This window comes from Dendropsophus ebraccatus, chromosome 7, assembly GCF_027789765.1.
Source record: "Dendropsophus ebraccatus isolate aDenEbr1 chromosome 7, aDenEbr1.pat, whole genome shotgun sequence".
Taxonomy (NCBI): domain Eukaryota; kingdom Metazoa; phylum Chordata; class Amphibia; order Anura; family Hylidae; genus Dendropsophus; species Dendropsophus ebraccatus.
In genome coordinates, this window is record NC_091460.1 from 5,376,981 (window position 1) to 5,395,307 (window position 18,327).

An 18,327-nucleotide genomic window follows, 5' to 3' on the forward strand; every position below is an offset into this window, starting at 1 on the left:
CATATATTGGGGTGAGTTTTCTCCCCTGTTCCTCGTGAAATTGAAAAAATTTCAAACTAAACAAACATATCATTGGAAAAATTCTATTTTTTCATTTTTACTGTCTTCTTTTGAATACTTTCCTCTAATACCTGTGGGGTCAAAATGGTCACCACACCCCAAGATGTATTCTTTGAGGGGTGTACTTTCCAAAATGGGGTGACCTTTGGGGGGGGGTTCTATTCTGCTGACACTACAGGGGCTCTGCAAACGCACCTGGCGCTCAGATACTTCTTCAGAAAAATCTGAACTGGAAATGATAATAGGCGCTCCTTTCCTTCTGAGCCCGGCTGTGTGCCCATACAGAGGTTTATGCCCACATATGGGGTACCGTTGTACTCAGGAGAACCTGCTTTACAACATTTGCAGTGCATTTTCTCTCATGTTTATTATGAAAATGAGATACTTTAATCTTAACAAATATATTATTGGAAAATTTCTATTTTCCATTTTTTTACTGCCTAATTGTGAATACTTTCCTCCAGCCCCTGTAGGGTTAAAATGCTCATTATACCACTAGATTAATTCTTTAAGTTGTCTAGTTTCCAAAATGGGGTCACTTATGGGGGTTTCCAGTATACAAGCCTTCTAAATCAACTTAAAAAAAGAACTGGTCCCTAAAAAAATCAGTTTTGGAAATTTCATGAAAATTTGATAATTTGCTGATACATTTCTAAGCCCCGTAACACCCTAAAAAAGTGAAATATGTTTACGAAATGAAGCCAGAATTAAGAGGACATATTGAAAATGTGACTTACTAACTAATTTTTGTCATGTGACTTTCTTTTTTTAGAAGCAAAGAATTTCAAAGTTCGTAAAGTGCAAAATTTTCTAATTTTTCATTATATTTTGATGTTTTTCACAAAAAACACACAAGACAGTGACCAAATTTTGCCACTAACATAAAGTACCATATATATATATATATATATATGTCCATGGCACTCCGGTTTAGAGAAGAAAATCAAATTTAATGTAACTTCAAACTATTACATAGTGCAACACAGCCAACATAGACGTTTTTGCGGTTCACCCGCCATTTTCAAGTGCACTTGATTTTCTTCAATAAACCGGAGTGCTGTGGATCATCGTACTTATCTATATTCTAAGTCTATGGTCAAGACTACGTCTGCTGGCACCCACTTGCTGGAATTTGGAGTGCCACTCATCATCCTATACATATATATATATATATATATATATATATATATATATATATATATATATATGGATTTCTATCATGTCCCCCCTCTCCTTTTCCGTTCTTAGACAACAAGTAATGAGTTAGGGGGGCCTTTCCTTTAACCTATGTCCAGAACTTTGCTGCCATTTTGAAAGCCTCCATATTGCTTTAAGAGCAAGTTTTTCTAATGAGAAGGCGGCCGTGTAGTATAATAAAGACCAGAATTGTCTCAGAAATCGATTGCTGACGTCAGACTTGAAAGTGTTGATAACTTTTGAACCACAAGAGATATTGTAAATCAGTAATTGCTGCAATTGATTTCTGAGATTCTTCTGCCCTTCTTGATATGCTACATGACCACCGCCCCATGACAAGAACTTGCTCATAAACCAGTATGTCATTTTCTCTTTTATTTCTGAATTAAAACGGTGTCCCGAGACCTTTGACTTGAGACCCTGTAGTATATATACTTATGTTACAGAAGAAAGGAAAGGCTACGAGGGAAGAGTCCTTAACCCTGGTAACTGCAGTAAATCACATGATCTTAAAGCTTTTTGAGGTCTTTTATGTATAAAGAGATGCTTCTTGCCCTTCTGATAGAGAAAGTGAGCACCAGACTAGTACATAGGTCATGGATGGGGAGTCTTTGGTCCTCCAGCTGTAGCTAAACTACAATAGTAGGTTTTCAAGAGCTGGAGAGCCAGGGTTTCCCTATCCCCGACATAGACGTTAGCGGACAGAGATGAGGAGTGTATAGACAGACAGGTACGAAGAGGCCGATTACTTGTCAGGAGGAATTATGATTAATATTCTCTAAAGCTTCCCCAAGCTTGTCATCCATGTATTACTCCTCTCCACAATCCTAGGACCTGACCCTAATACACCCCGCATGCAACTACAAGTCTGTAATAGTAATAACTGCAACAAAGACCATGAGGAAGGTGATGATGATGAGGATGGTGATGAAGAAAAAGAATATAAAGAAGCAAAAACAAAGATAAAATGAGGCGATGAGGATGGAGAGAGAAAACAGAGATAAGCTGGATAAGAAGAGACGTGTGATTACAGAAGAAGGTGATGGGGGAAGATGATGAAAACGAGAAGAAAGTGATAAGACAGTAAAGAGGAAGCTGATGGTGATGAGAGGGAAGAAGAAGAGAGAAGACAATGATATAAGAGAAGTACAAAGATAAAATAGTGGATGATTATGATGAAGCAGAGAGCGGTTACCTAGATCGGCCATTGTTGGGTCTTGTTGGGTGTCACGGTGGATCTGGCTGCTCTCTGTAAGGAGACTGCAGGTCACTGAGGAGAATTCTGCTCCGGACTCTTATATAATCCAGAGGAACGGTGGAAACTGTGGGAACCTGTGTCCTTCTCCTCCTCCCTGCAGCGCTCCATCATGACTCCTCATCTCTGTTTACCCCCATGTGTTTACTCTGTATCTCCTGTTCTATGACTTGGTGATGGGGAAATGCTCCTATTACTATGCTTATCGCAGATCACACCTTGTATAGAGAACATCAGTTTATTTGCGCCTGTCATGGGGCGATCATTATTATACACCCTGGTGACAACTTCTCTCAAAAATGTTTGATTTTCACACAAATGTTTATAATGAGAGAGAAGCATGTGGGCAATGTGCTTAGGTGGGTGCAAGGGAAGGTGAAGGCCTCTTGTATCTTATGTGTAGCCTAGGACCCTACACGGGGATGGGCAGCAGCACCAGGGTTCTCTCACCTCAATGTCTATAATGGAATCCCAGCTTCATAGGTCACAAAATAATATCAGCAACTCCTCCCGGTCCACTGTGGGATCAGATGATGGACAAGGCACATAGGTTGGGAGATTTATGGAGACTAAACCTTTGTATCCAGCCTGCCCAATACTCACAATAATGTTTTTTTTTTTTTTATTAGAGACGAGCAAAGCAAATTCACAGCGATTTGTTACCAAATTCAGTATGCATGGAGGTCGCACATTTTAGCTCACAGTACTGTCACTGAGTGGCAGCAAGGGATCATCCATAATTCCTTGTACCCATCCAATCACCTACGAGCCCCTCTGTGATGTAAGCACTTCACCCTCTATATAGGGCAGTGTTTCCCAACTCCACTCCTCAAGACCCACCAACAGGTCATGTTTTGCGGATATCACAAACAACGAACAGCTGTGGCAGTTACTGGTGCACTGACTATAATGATATCACCTGCGAAATCAAAACATGACCTGTTGGTGGGTCTTGAGGACTGGAGTTGAGAAACACTGATATAGGGTGAGCTACTTCCTGGCGGGGAGCAGTCGGTTGTAGGTGTAGAGTAGGCTGCAGCAGGCAGTTAGATATATACAGAAACATAGGGATGGAGAGGAGGGCGGATTATGGGTTGATTGTGGGTGGTTTTCTGTGGGAGCTGTGCAGCTGGTGTCCAGTATACAAAGTAACTGGGTGCTGTTTGTGCATTATTGCAAGTCCCTGGGTGTACATTATACCAAGTCTGGCCAGGCCTGCTAGTGGCGGACTTACTGGGAAAATGGTTCAGGACCACAGGCTTTAGGAGGGAGACATGGAAAGAGTTTGGGATCCGCATGGTGGAGGCAGATGTAGTTTATAGGTGACCGGATTGATGCGCCTCATCACCTTGAGTGATCTGAGAAACCTTGGGCTCAACTTGATGTGTGATTTTGAGTCACACATACTTGGCGGATTGACAAACTTTGTCACCAGGAACACAGGTTATGGCAGGTCTTTTCCAATTAGGAATTACTTTAAATTGCTGAAAGCAGGGGAAGACAGGAGCTTAGCTGGGTTAGGCACTCCAAGAGGCCGAAGGGGGGGGGGCAGCTGGTACCAAGTCACTGGGTGTGCATAACAAATAACTGGGTTCAGATTGTGCATTATACCAAGTCACTGGGTCCAGATTGTGCATTATACCAAGTCACTGGCTGTACATTATACCAAGTCACTGGCTGTACATTATACCAAGTCACTGGCTGTACATTATACCAAGTCACTGGCTGTACATTATACCAAGTCACTGGGTGTACATTATACCAAGTCACTGGGTGTACATTATACCAAGTCACTGGCTGTACATTATACCAAGTCACTGGCTGTACATTATACCAAGTCACTGGCTGTACATTATACCAAGTCACTGGGTGTACATTATACCAAGTCACTGGCTGTACATTATACCAAGTCACTGGGTGTACATTATACCAAGTCACTGGCTGTACATTATACCAAGTCACTGGCTGTACATTATACCAAGTCACTGGGTGTACATTATACCAAGTCACTGGCTGTACATTATACCAAGTCACTGGGTGTACATTATACCAAGTCACTGGCTGTACATTATACCAAGTCACTGGGTGTACATTATACCAAGTCACTGGCTGTACATTATACCAAGTCACTGGGTGTACATTATACCAAGTCACTGGGTGTACATTATACCAAATCACTGGGCGTGCATTATACCAAGTCACTGGCTGTACATTATACCAAGTCACTGGGTGTACATTATACCAAGTCACTGGCTGTACATTATACCAAGTCACTGGGTGTACATTATACCAAGTCACTGGGTGTGCATTATACCAAGTCACTGGGTGTGCAGTATACCAAGTTAGTGGGTGTACATTATACCAAGTCACTGGGTGTACATTATACCAAGTCACTGGGTGTACATTATACCAAGTCACTGGGTGTACATTATACCAAGTCACTGGGTGTGCATTATACCAAGTCACTGGGTGTACATTATACCAAGTCACTGGGTGTACATTATACCAAGTCACTGGGTGTACATTATACCAAGTCACTGGGTGTACATTATACCAAGTCACTGGGTGTACATTATACCAAGTCACTGGGTGTACATAACAAGTGACTGGATGCCGGTTGTGCATTATGGCAATTCGCTGGGTGTACATTATACTAAATCACTTGGTGTGCATAACAAATGACTTAGTCCTGGCTGTGCATTATAGCAAGTCTCTGGGTGCTTGGTCTACATTGTACCAAGTCACTGGGTTCTGTAAAAACATTTTTGCATTACAATAAAAAAACTTCTTTAGTTCAATTTAAAAATAAGCAAAAGATATACAAGCGTGCCCAAAAATCTGGCCCTTCTCAGGGTATGGCCAGTGTCAGCGACCAAGGAGGCACAGAAGGTGGTCCCAGTTAATGACAGACTCGTGGGAGTGGTGATTGGGTGTTTGAGACTCAATTGCAATTGCCAAGGATTTGGCATATCTATTGGAGGAATCTCCTGAGAGGCAGGAATTTTAACGTTGATATGTTGATATGACCCAGAGTCAGGGCCGCCATCAGGGCAGTATTGGCGGTACAGGTGTCAGGGGCCCGGACCAAAACTGGAATCAGAGATGACTGAACCCCGGGATTTTGCAGGTTCGATCAAACTCGTACTTTCCTGAACCTGCAGCATTTGATTCCCGATGCCTTCCTGGTCTGTGGGGAAGGAGGAGACAGCCTGGGTACCGCCTGGAATTCCGGGATTCAGCCTAGGTAATAGGCTACAGACCAAATACCAGAGACTCCAGTTACCATGTGAGTCCTGCATGTGCAGGAGCATGCACATACAGTTTAAAGAGCACCATAATGTTCCACAGGGAGTCCATCCTCTGTCCACCCCCACAGCGAGTCCATCCTCTGTCGCCCCCATGAGTCTATCCTCTGTCCACCCCCACAGCGAGTACATCCTCTGTCCACACCCACAGCGAGTCCATCCTCTGTCCACACCCACAGCGAGTCCATCCTCTGTCCACACCCACAGCGAGTCCATCCTCTGTCCACACCCACAGCGAGTCCATCCTCTGTCCACACCCACAGCGAGTCCATCCTCTGTCCACCCCCACAGCGAGTACATCCTCTGCCCACACCCACAGCGAGTCCATCCTCTGTCCACACCCACAGCGAGTACATCCTCTGTCCACACCCACAGCGAGTACAACCTCTGTCCACCCCCACAGCGAGTCCATCCTCTGTCCACCCCCACAGCAAGTCCATTCTCTGTCCAAACCCACAGCGAGTTCCTCCTCTGTCCACACCCACAGAGAGTCCATCCTCTGTCCACACCCACAGCGAGTCCATCCTCTGTCCACACCCACAGAGAGTCTATCCTCTGTCCAACCCTCACAGCGAGTACATCCTCTGTCCACACCCACAGCGAGTCCATCCTCTGTCCACCCCCACAGCGAGTCCATCCTTTGTCCACACCCACAGCAAGTCCATCCTCTGCCCACCCCCACAGCGAGTCCATCCTCTGTCCACCCCCACAGCAAGTTCATCCTCTGTCCACACCCACAGCGAGTCCATCCTCTGTCCACCCCCACAGCGAGTCCATCCTCTGTCCACACCCACAGCGAGTTCCTCCTCTGTCCACACCCACAGCGAGTCCATCCTCTGTCCAAACCCACAGCGAGTTCCTCCTCTGTCCACACCCACAGCGAGTCCATCCTCTGTCCACACCCACAGCGAGTCCATCCTCTGTCCACACCCACAGCGAGTCCATCCTCTGTCCACCCCCACAGCGAGTACATCCTCTGTCCACACCCACAGCGAGTCCATCCTCTGTCCACCCCCACAGCGAGTACATCCTTTGTCCACACCCACAGCAAGTCCATCCTCTGCCCACCCCCACAGCGAGTCCATCCTCTGTCCACCTCCACAGCAAGTTCATCCTCTGTCCACACCCACAGCGAGTCCATCCTCTGTCCACCCCCACAGCGAGTCCATCCTCTGTCCACCCCCACAGCGAGTCCATCCTCTGTCCACACCCACAGGGAGTCCATTCTCTGTCCACACCCACAGCGAGTCCATCCTCTGTCCACCCCCACAGCGAGTCCATCCTCTGTCCACACCCACAGCGAGTCCATCCTCTGTCCACCCCCACAGCGAGTCCATCCTCTGTCCACACCCACAGGGAGTCCATTCTCTGTCCACACCCACAGCGAGTCCATCCTCTGTCCACCCCCACAGCGAGTCCATCCTCTGTCCACCCCCACAGCGAGTCCATCCTCTGTCCACACCCACAGCGAGTCCATCCTCTGTCCACCCCCACAGCGAGTCCATCCTCTGTCCACACCCACAGGGAGTCCATTCTCTGTCCACACCCACAGCGAGTCCATCCTCTGTCCACCCCCACAGCGAGTCCATCCTCTGTCCACCCCCACAGCGAGTCCATCCTCTGTCCACACCCACAGCGAGTCCATCCTCTGTCCACCCCCACAGCAAGTTCATCCTCTGTCCACACCCACAGCGAGTCCATCCTCTGTCCACACCCACAGCGAGTTCCTCCTCTGTCCACACCCACAGCGAGTCCATCCTCTGTCCAAACCCACAGCGAGTTCCTCCTCTGTCCACACCCACAGCGAGTCCATCCTCTGTCCACACCCACAGCGAGTCCATCCTCTGTCCACACCCACAGCGAGTCCATCCTCTGTCCACCCCCACAGCAAGTCCATCCTTTGTCCACCCCCACAGCAAGTCCATCCTCTGCCCACCCCCACAGCGAGTCCATCCTCTGTCCACCTCCACAGCAAGTTCATCCTCTGTCCACACCCACAGCGAGTCCATCCTCTGTCCACCCCCACAGCGAGTCCATCCTCTGTCCACACCCACAGCGAGTCCATCCTCTGTCCACACCCACAGGGAGTCCATTCTCTGTCCAAACCCACAGCGAGTTCCTCCTCTGTCCACCCCCACAGCAAGTCCATCCTTTGTCCACCCCCACAGCAAGTCCATCCTCTGCCCACCCCCACAGCGAGTCCATCCTCTGTCCACCTCCACAGCAAGTTCATCCTCTGTCCACACCCACAGCGAGTCCATCCTCTGTCCACCCCCACAGCGAGTCCATCCTCTGTCCACACCCACAGCGAGTCCATCCTCTGTCCACACCCACAGCGAGTCCATCCTCTGTCCACACCCACAGCAAGTACATCCTCTGTCCACCCCCACAGCGAGTCCATCCTCTGTCCACCCCCACAGCAAGTCCATCCTTTGTCCACACCCACAGCAAGTCCATCCTCTGCCCACCCCCACAGCGAGTCCATCCTCTGTCCACCCCCACAGCAAGTCCATCCTCTGTCCACACCCACAGGGAGTCCATCCTCTGTCCACACCCACAGGGAGTCCATCCTCTGTCCACCCCCACTGCGAGTCCATCCTCTGTCCAAACCCACAGCGAGTCCATCCTCTGTCCAAACCCACAGGGAGTCCATCCTCTGTCCACACCCACAGCGAGTCCATCCTCTGTCCACACCCACAGCGAGTCCATCCTCCACACTCTGTCCAGCTGCATTTGAGTATCTAATTAGCGGGCACAGTCCCTCTCTGAATCCACCCCCGACCAGCAGCTATCTGTTGCTGTAAGGCAGGTTACTTTGCCTTATTTACAGTACTGTACCTTCATCCGTGAATGGTTGCTTTTTGATTTCTGCTGCCTAAACCCCCAGAGGGTGCGCAGCTGTTTTTCAGCTACCGTCAGTACTATGGGGTGGGCGGATAATACACAGTTCAGTGAGATACTACCTAGATCAATACTAAGGCCATGTTCACACAATGTATCTTTTGCATAAATCATGGCTGCTGATGCAATTTACAACAACGGCCTTGATTATTGCAGCGTTGTATATAAATAAATGGACTCCCAGCCAGAGCGTGTACAAATAGTACATACTGTATATACATACACATAGCATATGCTCCAGCCTCCGGCCGCACGCTCCATTATGAGCACCGGTGCGCCCGTATCCCAACTCAACAAAAATGTAGATAATCTGTCTGGTACTGCAGTACCAGCCAGAATGATCTTCTCTGACACCAGCTGTTCTGTGACATGGCTATGTCACAGAACGGCCGGTGTTATACAATGTGTGAACATGGCCTAAAACTGCGTATTTCCCAAAGTCTGCATAGTACTGACCGACACAAAGGAGAGGATGGATGATGGCAGAGGGATGCCATCATCCTATCCAGCAGCCACAGCCCGCACAGCTCTGGGAGTCGGGTTGTGACATCACCATGTTATCCAGGAAGTGACATCACCATTTTATCCAGGAAGTGAAGCCTTGATGCAGTAGTAAGTGCAGGGAAAAAAACACTTTATGTGCATTTCCCATAATAAGTGTATATTGATGATTTGTATAACTTTTGGGGGGCAATACAATACTTAAATAAAATTTTTGCCAGACTTCTCCTTTAAGGACACCTTGGACGCCCTGACGAGGATTAATGGGATCCTTGTGGATCCTGATATGCTATTGGTAGCAGCTGATGTTGAGTTGCTATATACCTGTGTGTGTCCCACCATGGGTGTTGCTATTTGTTACACCCTTTGCAAAAGCCTGTACTTTTATATGTAGGTAGTAATGTAGCAGTACCAGAGTTTTGCCACAAGATGATGTTCCCCACAGTAAACACACCTTCCTTGGGTCATCTCCCATTTCTGTGGGTGGCAGTTGCAATAGTCCGGGTGGGTCACTACTTCACTCCGGACCACCGTTATAATTGCCCGCAACAACACGGCAGGTTACTGACCACAGGGGAACAAGGTATAGTCTGCCCAGTAAAATAAAAGCAGTTGTGCCCGCATACCTGTGTGCCCCACTGGCGTCACAACATATCTTGGCCAACCACCACATTAGTGGTGTCATGCTTAAACATCTGGCAAGTGTCCGAGTGTACCTTCACAGAAGGGGTCACCACACCTGTATCCGCCATGATGACGGCCTAGGAGCTGTCAAGTTTTTCTTGGGACGGCGACAAAATGGGTGCAATAGAGACTGAGGATCTAGTAATTGGTAATTGTGGTTTAATGATTCTATCTAAACGGTGATTCTTAGAGATGGTAGTAACCTTATGGGATCCCTTAGATTATCATGATTACTCTTGTGTTTTTCTACAAGTGCATTTATTCTTTACTAGTCCTCCGTATCCCAAAGGGTAAAAATGAATGTGCACAGTCTTATAGCTATTTTATAATTTGGTCATTTTTTTTTATACAAATTTTATTATATGGTATATTATTTTAATCACGTATGTTTTATAAATCATGCTAATAAAGAAGATGTTATTGAGATTCTGAACTATGCCCATTGCTCCCTTTTGTGTACAATATCCTTTAAAATGAGTAGCAAAACTCTGAATAAAGCTGCAGGTTTTATGCTCCATGGGTGGAGTGCAGAGCTCCCAGCAATGGGTAGAAATCTGCAGTAAAATACGCCTATTTAAACGTACCATAAAAGGTGTGTTCACACTACCAGAATTGCAGCAGATTTCCTCAGTTTGATTGGGTTTACATACTCGCAACAGGCTTTTTATTCCGCTGCGAGTATGTAAAGCGCCGCCTCCCTTAACCCATCGTTGAGCGGTCAATACTTTACCATACTCCGGCCTCAGTCATAAGTCAAAATTTTTGCTAGTGGGGGGGCCTAAAAAAACCGACTGTATGAAGTTTCTGATGGCGGCCCTGCCCTGATGTAAGTTCCAGCCTGAGGTAGATCTGCCATGATTTGGAAGGTGAGGGAGACTTCCTGGGTCAGAGTACAGCGCTGTAGACCCCGCTATGCAGACCATACCCCTCCCCCACTCCCCTCCCACCCAGTACAGGAAGCTCTTAAAGTGACTGTACCACCAGGATCAGGCTGAAGCACTGGAGGCCGGCCGACCCACCCATAGTGGGAGGAAACCTTAACCCCTCTATGATAGGGTTCCATTGATTCTAATGGAGCCATGGAGGGGCTGGAGTTTCTTCCCACTAGGGGTGGGTCGGCCCGCCTCTAGTGCTTCTGCCTGGGCCTGGTGGTACAGTCACTTTAAACCAAAGCAATGCTCTTATACCAAGTTACAATTTTGACAAACTGTGAGCTCTTCCTGCAAAACGCTCTTAATCCGAGTTACTCTTACACCAAGGTACCACTGTGTGTGTGCGCATATATATATATATATATATATATATATATGCACACACACAGTTCTGCATATGTATATATACTGTAGGCTTGGTGATGTGGCCAAAAACTAAAATCTCTTTAAAGGAGCATTCTGGGTACAGATTTGTTTAAATGTTTCTGGGGAAGATATGAAAATAAAAATAACATACTTATCTCGCTTCCTTGGGGCTCCCCCTGAGATGTCTTACTGTCCCCCCCTGAACGCTACGGCCTCTACTTCCATGACAGACTGGTATCAGCAGTAACAGCCTGAACAGCCAATCACCAGCTGCAGTGCTGTCCTCCTCAGTCAGTGATTGGCTGAGCGGGCTTTTACTGCTGATACCAGAGGGTTGAGCGGGGGACAGTCAGACATCTCTGGGAGAGCCCCAAGGAAGTGAGTAACTAAGGTAACTAAGAGTTATTTTTTATTTTCAACATTTTAAAATTTTGTATCCGGAATACCCCTTTACGGTGCGTTCACACGTACCACTTCCACCGCGGATTTTTCTCTACAAGTTCTGCAACAAAATCCTCTGCAATCTGCTGTACATTTAGGCCGTATGGCCTCTGCATTCTCATAGCAGATTTTCAATCCACTGTGAGAATGTAGCCAGTGCCTTATTAACTAATCGTGTGCCAGGCATTTGAAGAAGCTCATACATTACCTGCCCACACTCCCGTCTGCTTCTCCGTCTTCCTGGTCACTGGCGGCACTCAGCCAATCAGTGCTTTGTGGCAGGACAGCGCATTCAGAACGCAGAGGCCATAGGGCATAACTGTGCAGCATATTGCAGTGGATTTCGTTGCAGAACTTGCAGGGTAAAATCCGCTGCGGAAGTGGTATGTGTGAACGCAGCCGTTGTGTACCGTGCCTGCTGGATGTCACAAGTGCAGTATCTCTTTAAAATGAACTAATCAACTAGCCCCTCCAGCTATACATACAGCGTAAGGCCCCATTCAGGCCCCCTTCACACGTCCCGAAAAACCACCCGGATTTCCTATCCCATAGACTTTAATCAGTCACGGACACCCTTCCGGATTTTTCCGGAAGGGTGTCCGTTCCAGAAAATAGATCCGGATTTTATAGGAGATGTCCTATTTTTGTCCTATTTAGTGCCCCCCGCCTGGCCCCCTCACCTCTCACTCAGCAGCATCCGCCCCCCACGGACCTCAGCGTACGGCCCCCCCATTTGGTACGCCCGCCCGCGGAACAAATCCCCCACCCGTGACAACCCCCACTGCTGGTGGCACCCCGGTATCATCACCCCCGATTTCAGATCAGAAGACCAGGAACCAGGACAGGTGAGCTCACCCGTCCCCCCCTAGAACTAAAACTGTCCTGCTGACAGGTTGCAACACTACAATTCCCATCATGGACTGTAAGCAGGGCATTATGAGAAGCGTAGTTCTGCAACCAGGATGGCCACAGGTTGCAACACTACTGGGGGAAGGGGGTTCAATCAGGATAGCGGGCACCCCAGCACAATGTGTTTTATTGAGGAAGGGGGTGGAATGTGGGAGATGACTGGGGCAGCAGGCACCCCACCGCAGGGCAGAGCTGTGTTTTGAGGTCCGGAGGGGGAGCAGATACATCGGGCGGCGGTCACCTGCTGAGGTCCTGGCAGTGCTCGAGCAGCTGTGGTCGCGGGGGTACCGGTGCCTCTGCAGGCGGCAGGCTCTCAAGCAATCCGGAATCACAGGCACTTAAGAGCCCGTGATTCCGGCGCTCCCATATACTTTTATGGTGGCGTCCGTGCCGGAATTCCGGACAAAAATAGGACAGGATCTAAAAAATCCTGATGTATTTTCCGGAACGAACACCCTTCAGGAAAAATCCTGAAGGGTGTCCGTCACTAATGTAAGCCTATGGGTCCGGAAATCCGTCTCTCCCTAATGTACCGTACCACCGTCTCTCCCTCATGTACCGTGCCCCCTTCTCCCCATCATGTACTATACCACCATCTCCCCCCTCACGTACCGTACCACCGTCTCCCCCTCATGTACCATAACACCATCTCTCCCTCATGTACTGTACCACCGCCTCTCCCTCATGTACTGTACCACCATCTCTCCCTCATGTACTGTGCCACCATCTCTCCCTCATGTACTGTACCACCATCTCTCCCTCATGTACCGTACCACCGCCTCTCCCTCATGTACCGTACCACCGTCTCCCCCTCATGTACTGTACCACGAACTCTCCCTCATGTACTTTACCACCATCTCTCCCTCATGTACCGTACCACCATCTCTCCCTCATGTACCGTACCACCATCTCTCCCTCATGTACCGTACCACCGTCTCCCCCTCATGTACTGTACCACCATCTCTCCCTCATGTACTGTACCACCGTCTCCCCCTCATGTACCGTACCACCGTCTCCCCCTCATGAACCATACCACCGTCTCCCCCTCATGTACCGTACCACCATCTCCCCCGTTATGTATCGTACCACCGTCTCCCCCTCATGTACCATACCACCGTCTCCCCCTCATGTACCATACCACCGTCTCCCCCTCATGTACCATACCACCATCTCCCCCTCATGTACCGTACCACCGTCTCCCCCTCATGTACCATACCACCGTCTCCCCCTCATGTACCATACCACCATCTCCCCCTCATGTACCGTACCACCGTCTCCCTCTCATGTACTGTGCCACCATCTCCCCCTCATGTACTGTACCACCGTCTCCCCCTCATGTACTGTACCACCGTCTCCCCCTCATGTACTGTACCACCGTCTCCCCCTCATGTACTGTACCACCGTCTCCCCCTCATGTACTGTACCACCGTCTCCCTCCTCATGAACTGTACCACCGCCTCCACCTCATGTACTGTACCACCGTCTCCCTCCTCATGAACTGTACCACCGCCTCCACCTCATGTACTGTACCACCATCTCCCTCCTCATGAACTGTACCACCGCCTCCACCTCATGTACTGTACCACCGCCTCCTCCTCATGTACTGTACCACCGTCTCCCCCTCGTGTACCGTACCACCGTCTCCCCTTATGTACTGTACCACCGTCTCCCCCTCATGTACTGTACCACCGTCTCCCCCTCATGTACTGTACCACCGTCTCCCCCTCATGTACCGTACCACCATCTCCCCCGTTATGTATCGTACCACCATCTCCCCTCATGTACTGTGCCACCGCCTCTCTCTCATGTACTATACCACCGTCCCTCCCTCATGTACCGTACCACCATCTCCCCCTCATGTACTGTACCACCGCCTCTCTCTCATGTACTGTACCACTGCCCCTCCCCCTCATGTACTGTACCACCATCTCTCCCTCATGTACTGTACCACCATCTCCCCCTCATGTACTGTACCACCGTCTCTCCCTCATGTACTGTACCACCGTCTCCCCCTCATGTACTGTACCACCGTCTCCCCCTCATGTACTGTACCACCGTCTCTCCCTCATGTACTGTACCACTGCCCCTCCCCCTCATGTACCGTAGCACCATCTCTCCCTCATGTACTGTACCACAGCCCCTCCCCCTCATGTACTGTACTACTGCCCCTCCCCCTCATGTACCGTACCACCGTCTCTCCCTCATGTACTGTACCACCATCTCCCCCTCATGTACCGTACCACCATCTCCCCCATTATGTATCGTACCACCGTCTCCCCCGCATGTACCGTACCACCGTCTCCCCCGCATGTACCATACCACCGTCTCCCCCGCATGTACCATACCACCGTCTCCCCCTCATGTACCGTACCACCATCTCCCCCGTTATGTATCGTACCACCGTCTCCCCCTCATGTATCATACTACCGTCTCCCCCTCATGTACCATACCACCGTCTCCCCCTCATGTACCATACCACCATCTCCCCTGTTATGTATCGTACCCCCTCATGTACTGTACCACTGCCCCTCCCCCTCATGTACGCTACCACTGCATCCCCCTCATGTACCATACCACCGTCTCCCCCCATGTACCATACCACTGCCTCCCCCTCATGTACTGTACCACCATCTCCCTCCTCATGTACCGTACCACCGTCTCCCCCTCATGTACTGTACCACCGTCTCCCCCTCATGTACTGTACCACCGTCTCCCCCTCATGTACTGTACCACTGCCCCTCCTCCTCATGTACTGTACCACTGTCTCCCCCTCATGTACTGTACCACCATCTCTTCCTCATGTACTGTACCACTGCCCCTCCCCCTCATGTACTGTACTACTGCCCCTCCTCCTCATGTACTGTACCACCGTCTCCTCCTCATGTACCGTACCACCATCTCTCCCTCATGTACCGTACCACCGTCTCCACCTCATGTACCGTACCACCGTCTCCCCCTCATGTACCGTACCATCATCTCTTCCTCATGTACCGTACCACCGTCTCCCCCTCATGTACTGTACCACCTTCTCCCCCTCATGTACTGTACCACTGCCTCCTCCCCCTCATGTACTGTACCACCGTCTCCCCCTCATGTACTGTACCACCGTCTCCCCCTCATGTACTGTACCACCGTCTCCCCCTCATGTACTGTACCACCTTCTCCCCCTCATGTACCGTACCACCGTCTCCCTCCTCATGTACCGTACCACCGTCTCCCCCTCATGTACTGTGCCACCGTACCCCCTTCCCCCCTTGTGTACCGTGTCACCATCTCCCCTCATACCATGTGTCATCCTCTTATCTGTTGCAGAACTACAACTCCCATTATGTGATGTAGTCCTGCATATTATTACACACCATGCTGGAAGATGTAGTTCTACAGCCTACCCTATATACCATGCTGGGGGATGTAGTCCTGCATATTACCTCACACACCATGATGGGAGTTGTAGTTCTGCTGTGCCACTGCCTCCCCCCTCCTATACCGTGTCAACCTTTAATTTGTTGCAGAACTACAACTACCATTTGAGCTGCCAATAGCACATGATAGGAGTATAATTCTAAAAAAGGTAGAGGTCTGCTACACCTGACCCGTACAAATGGAACTCACCCTCTTCGAGTGCACCACTGTCCCAGCGCTAACGGGATAAAATAAATAACAGAATATGAACCAGTATAGTTAGCTCTCTAGAAGTGGGTGATATATTACTAAAATGGTATTGTGTCACCAAGATGGATAGCTTAATCACAAGATTTTAATGCTCAAATTCATATACAGTTACGATCTAAATACATAAAAAATTGCTAAAAATACATATCTAAAAAAGAGTCAGCATGAAAATAAAGTAAAAGACATAAAAGAGTATATATAAAGAGCCTGGTGATGAAAACCGCGCCGGGCCCAGCGCAGACACCACTTTAGTAATTTTGGCAGTGATCCCGAATCTCAATGTTAAACATGGGCTCGTATCGCTGTTGAGCCGTAATTCTTATGTTTTAGAAGGATAGTCTCTCCTTTTAGAGTTATCCAAAATTCTTTGCTGAGGAAAGGAGCAAGTAGATCTCCTGAAACGCGTCCAAGAATCAAGGATAACAGAGCCTTTTTACATAAATTAACATTTTAAGTGCAGATCCCGAACCGGAGCCGCATCTCCCTGGCATCTAACTCAGCGGCAGTTTGAAAGAGCGCGCGCTCTCACACACGCGGACGCCACAGCAGCGCAAGATAGCTTACTATGCTACACTAGATCGTATGCTGGCCGTACAGACTGAGGCACGGACTACTGCCACAACCTCGCATCTGACCGTGGGAGTTATCACCGCCAGGGTGAGAGGTGGATGTTCCACCACTATTTACTTGACCTTTTTTTTTTCCTCCTATGAACATAAATCTAAAAGGAGAGACTATCCTTCTAAAACATAAGAATTACGGCTCAACAGCGATACGAGCCCATGTTTAACATTGAGATTCGGGATCACTGCCAAAATTACTAAAGTGGTGTCTGCGCTGGGCCCGGCGCGGTTTTCATCACCAGGCTCTTTATATATACTCTTTTATGTCTTTTACTTTATTTTCATGCTGACTCTTTTTTAGATATGTATTTTTAGCAATTTTTTATGTATTTAGATCGTAACTGTATATGAATTTGAGCATTAAAATCTTGTGATTAAGCTATCCATCTTGGTGACACAATACCATTTTAGTAATATATCACCCACTTCTAGAGAGCTAACTATACTGGTTCATATTCTGTTATTTATTTTAGGAGTATAATTCTGCAAACTGGACGCAGGTTGCAAAACTACAACTCCCATCATGCCCTGATAGCAATCTATGATGGGAGTTGTAGGTCTGCAATCTGGATGACCACAGGTCCTGAAGGGTGTCCGTGACTAATGTACGCCTATGGGTCCGGACACTTCTTCCGGACATGTGTGGGGCCCTAACAGGACTGGGAGCGCAAATCCCCCGAAAATGATCTCCTGATCTTTATGTAAATCCTTCTAAACTAGGCATGTGGGCGGTCCTCAGCGCTTGTGCAAGGAATCCTCCATAATCCCGCCTCTCTGGGGGTGATTCTCACTTCACCACTAAGGACGGCCCACAAGCCTAGTATGATTTACATGTCGCTGGAGATGCATAAGGTTCATCTTTGGGGGATTTGTGTAACAGTCATAGCGAGTACACTGTGTGTGTGTGTGTGTGTGTGTGTGTGTGTGTGTGTGTAGCTGCAGGGGCTAGTTGGGGGTGATTGGTTCCCTTTAATACACTTAAAAAAAATAGAAAACTCTCTCTCTAGCCACAAACACACCTATATAGCCACACATCCAGTGCACAGAATATACACCTATATAGCCACACATCCAGTGCACAGAATATACACCTATATAGCCACACATCCAGTGCACAGAATATACACCTATATAGCCACACATCCAGTGCACAGAATATACACCTATATAGCCACACATCCAGTGCACAGAATATACACCTATATAGCCACACATCCAGTGCACAGAATATACACCTATATAGCCACACATCCAGTGCACAGAATATACACCTATATAGCCACACATCCAGTGCACAGAATATACACCTATATAGCCACACATCCAGTGCACAGAATATACACCTATATAGCCACACATCCAGTGCACAGAATATACACATATACATATCGTACATGCACAATGCAATGTTTTACATTACATACACATATGCACAAGTTACAAAAATCTATACTTACTCTTCCTGAAAGAGCAGGGTGCAG

General features: G+C 48.4%; 1 protein-coding gene across 1 annotated transcript in view; it reads right to left on the reverse strand.

Annotated features, from left to right (window-relative positions):
- The window catches only part of LOC138796626 (tachylectin-2-like), a 56,264-nt gene extending 53,649 nt beyond the window's left edge, over positions 1-2,615 (reverse strand). Inside the window, exon 1 of the mRNA XM_069976240.1 lies at positions 2,453-2,615. Coding sequence (XP_069832341.1) covers positions 2,453-2,465 — 13 coding nt within the window. The 5' untranslated portion in view covers positions 2,466-2,615. The remainder of the gene's footprint in view (positions 1-2,452) is intronic.
- Between the last annotated feature and the right edge of the window lie 15,712 nt (positions 2,616-18,327).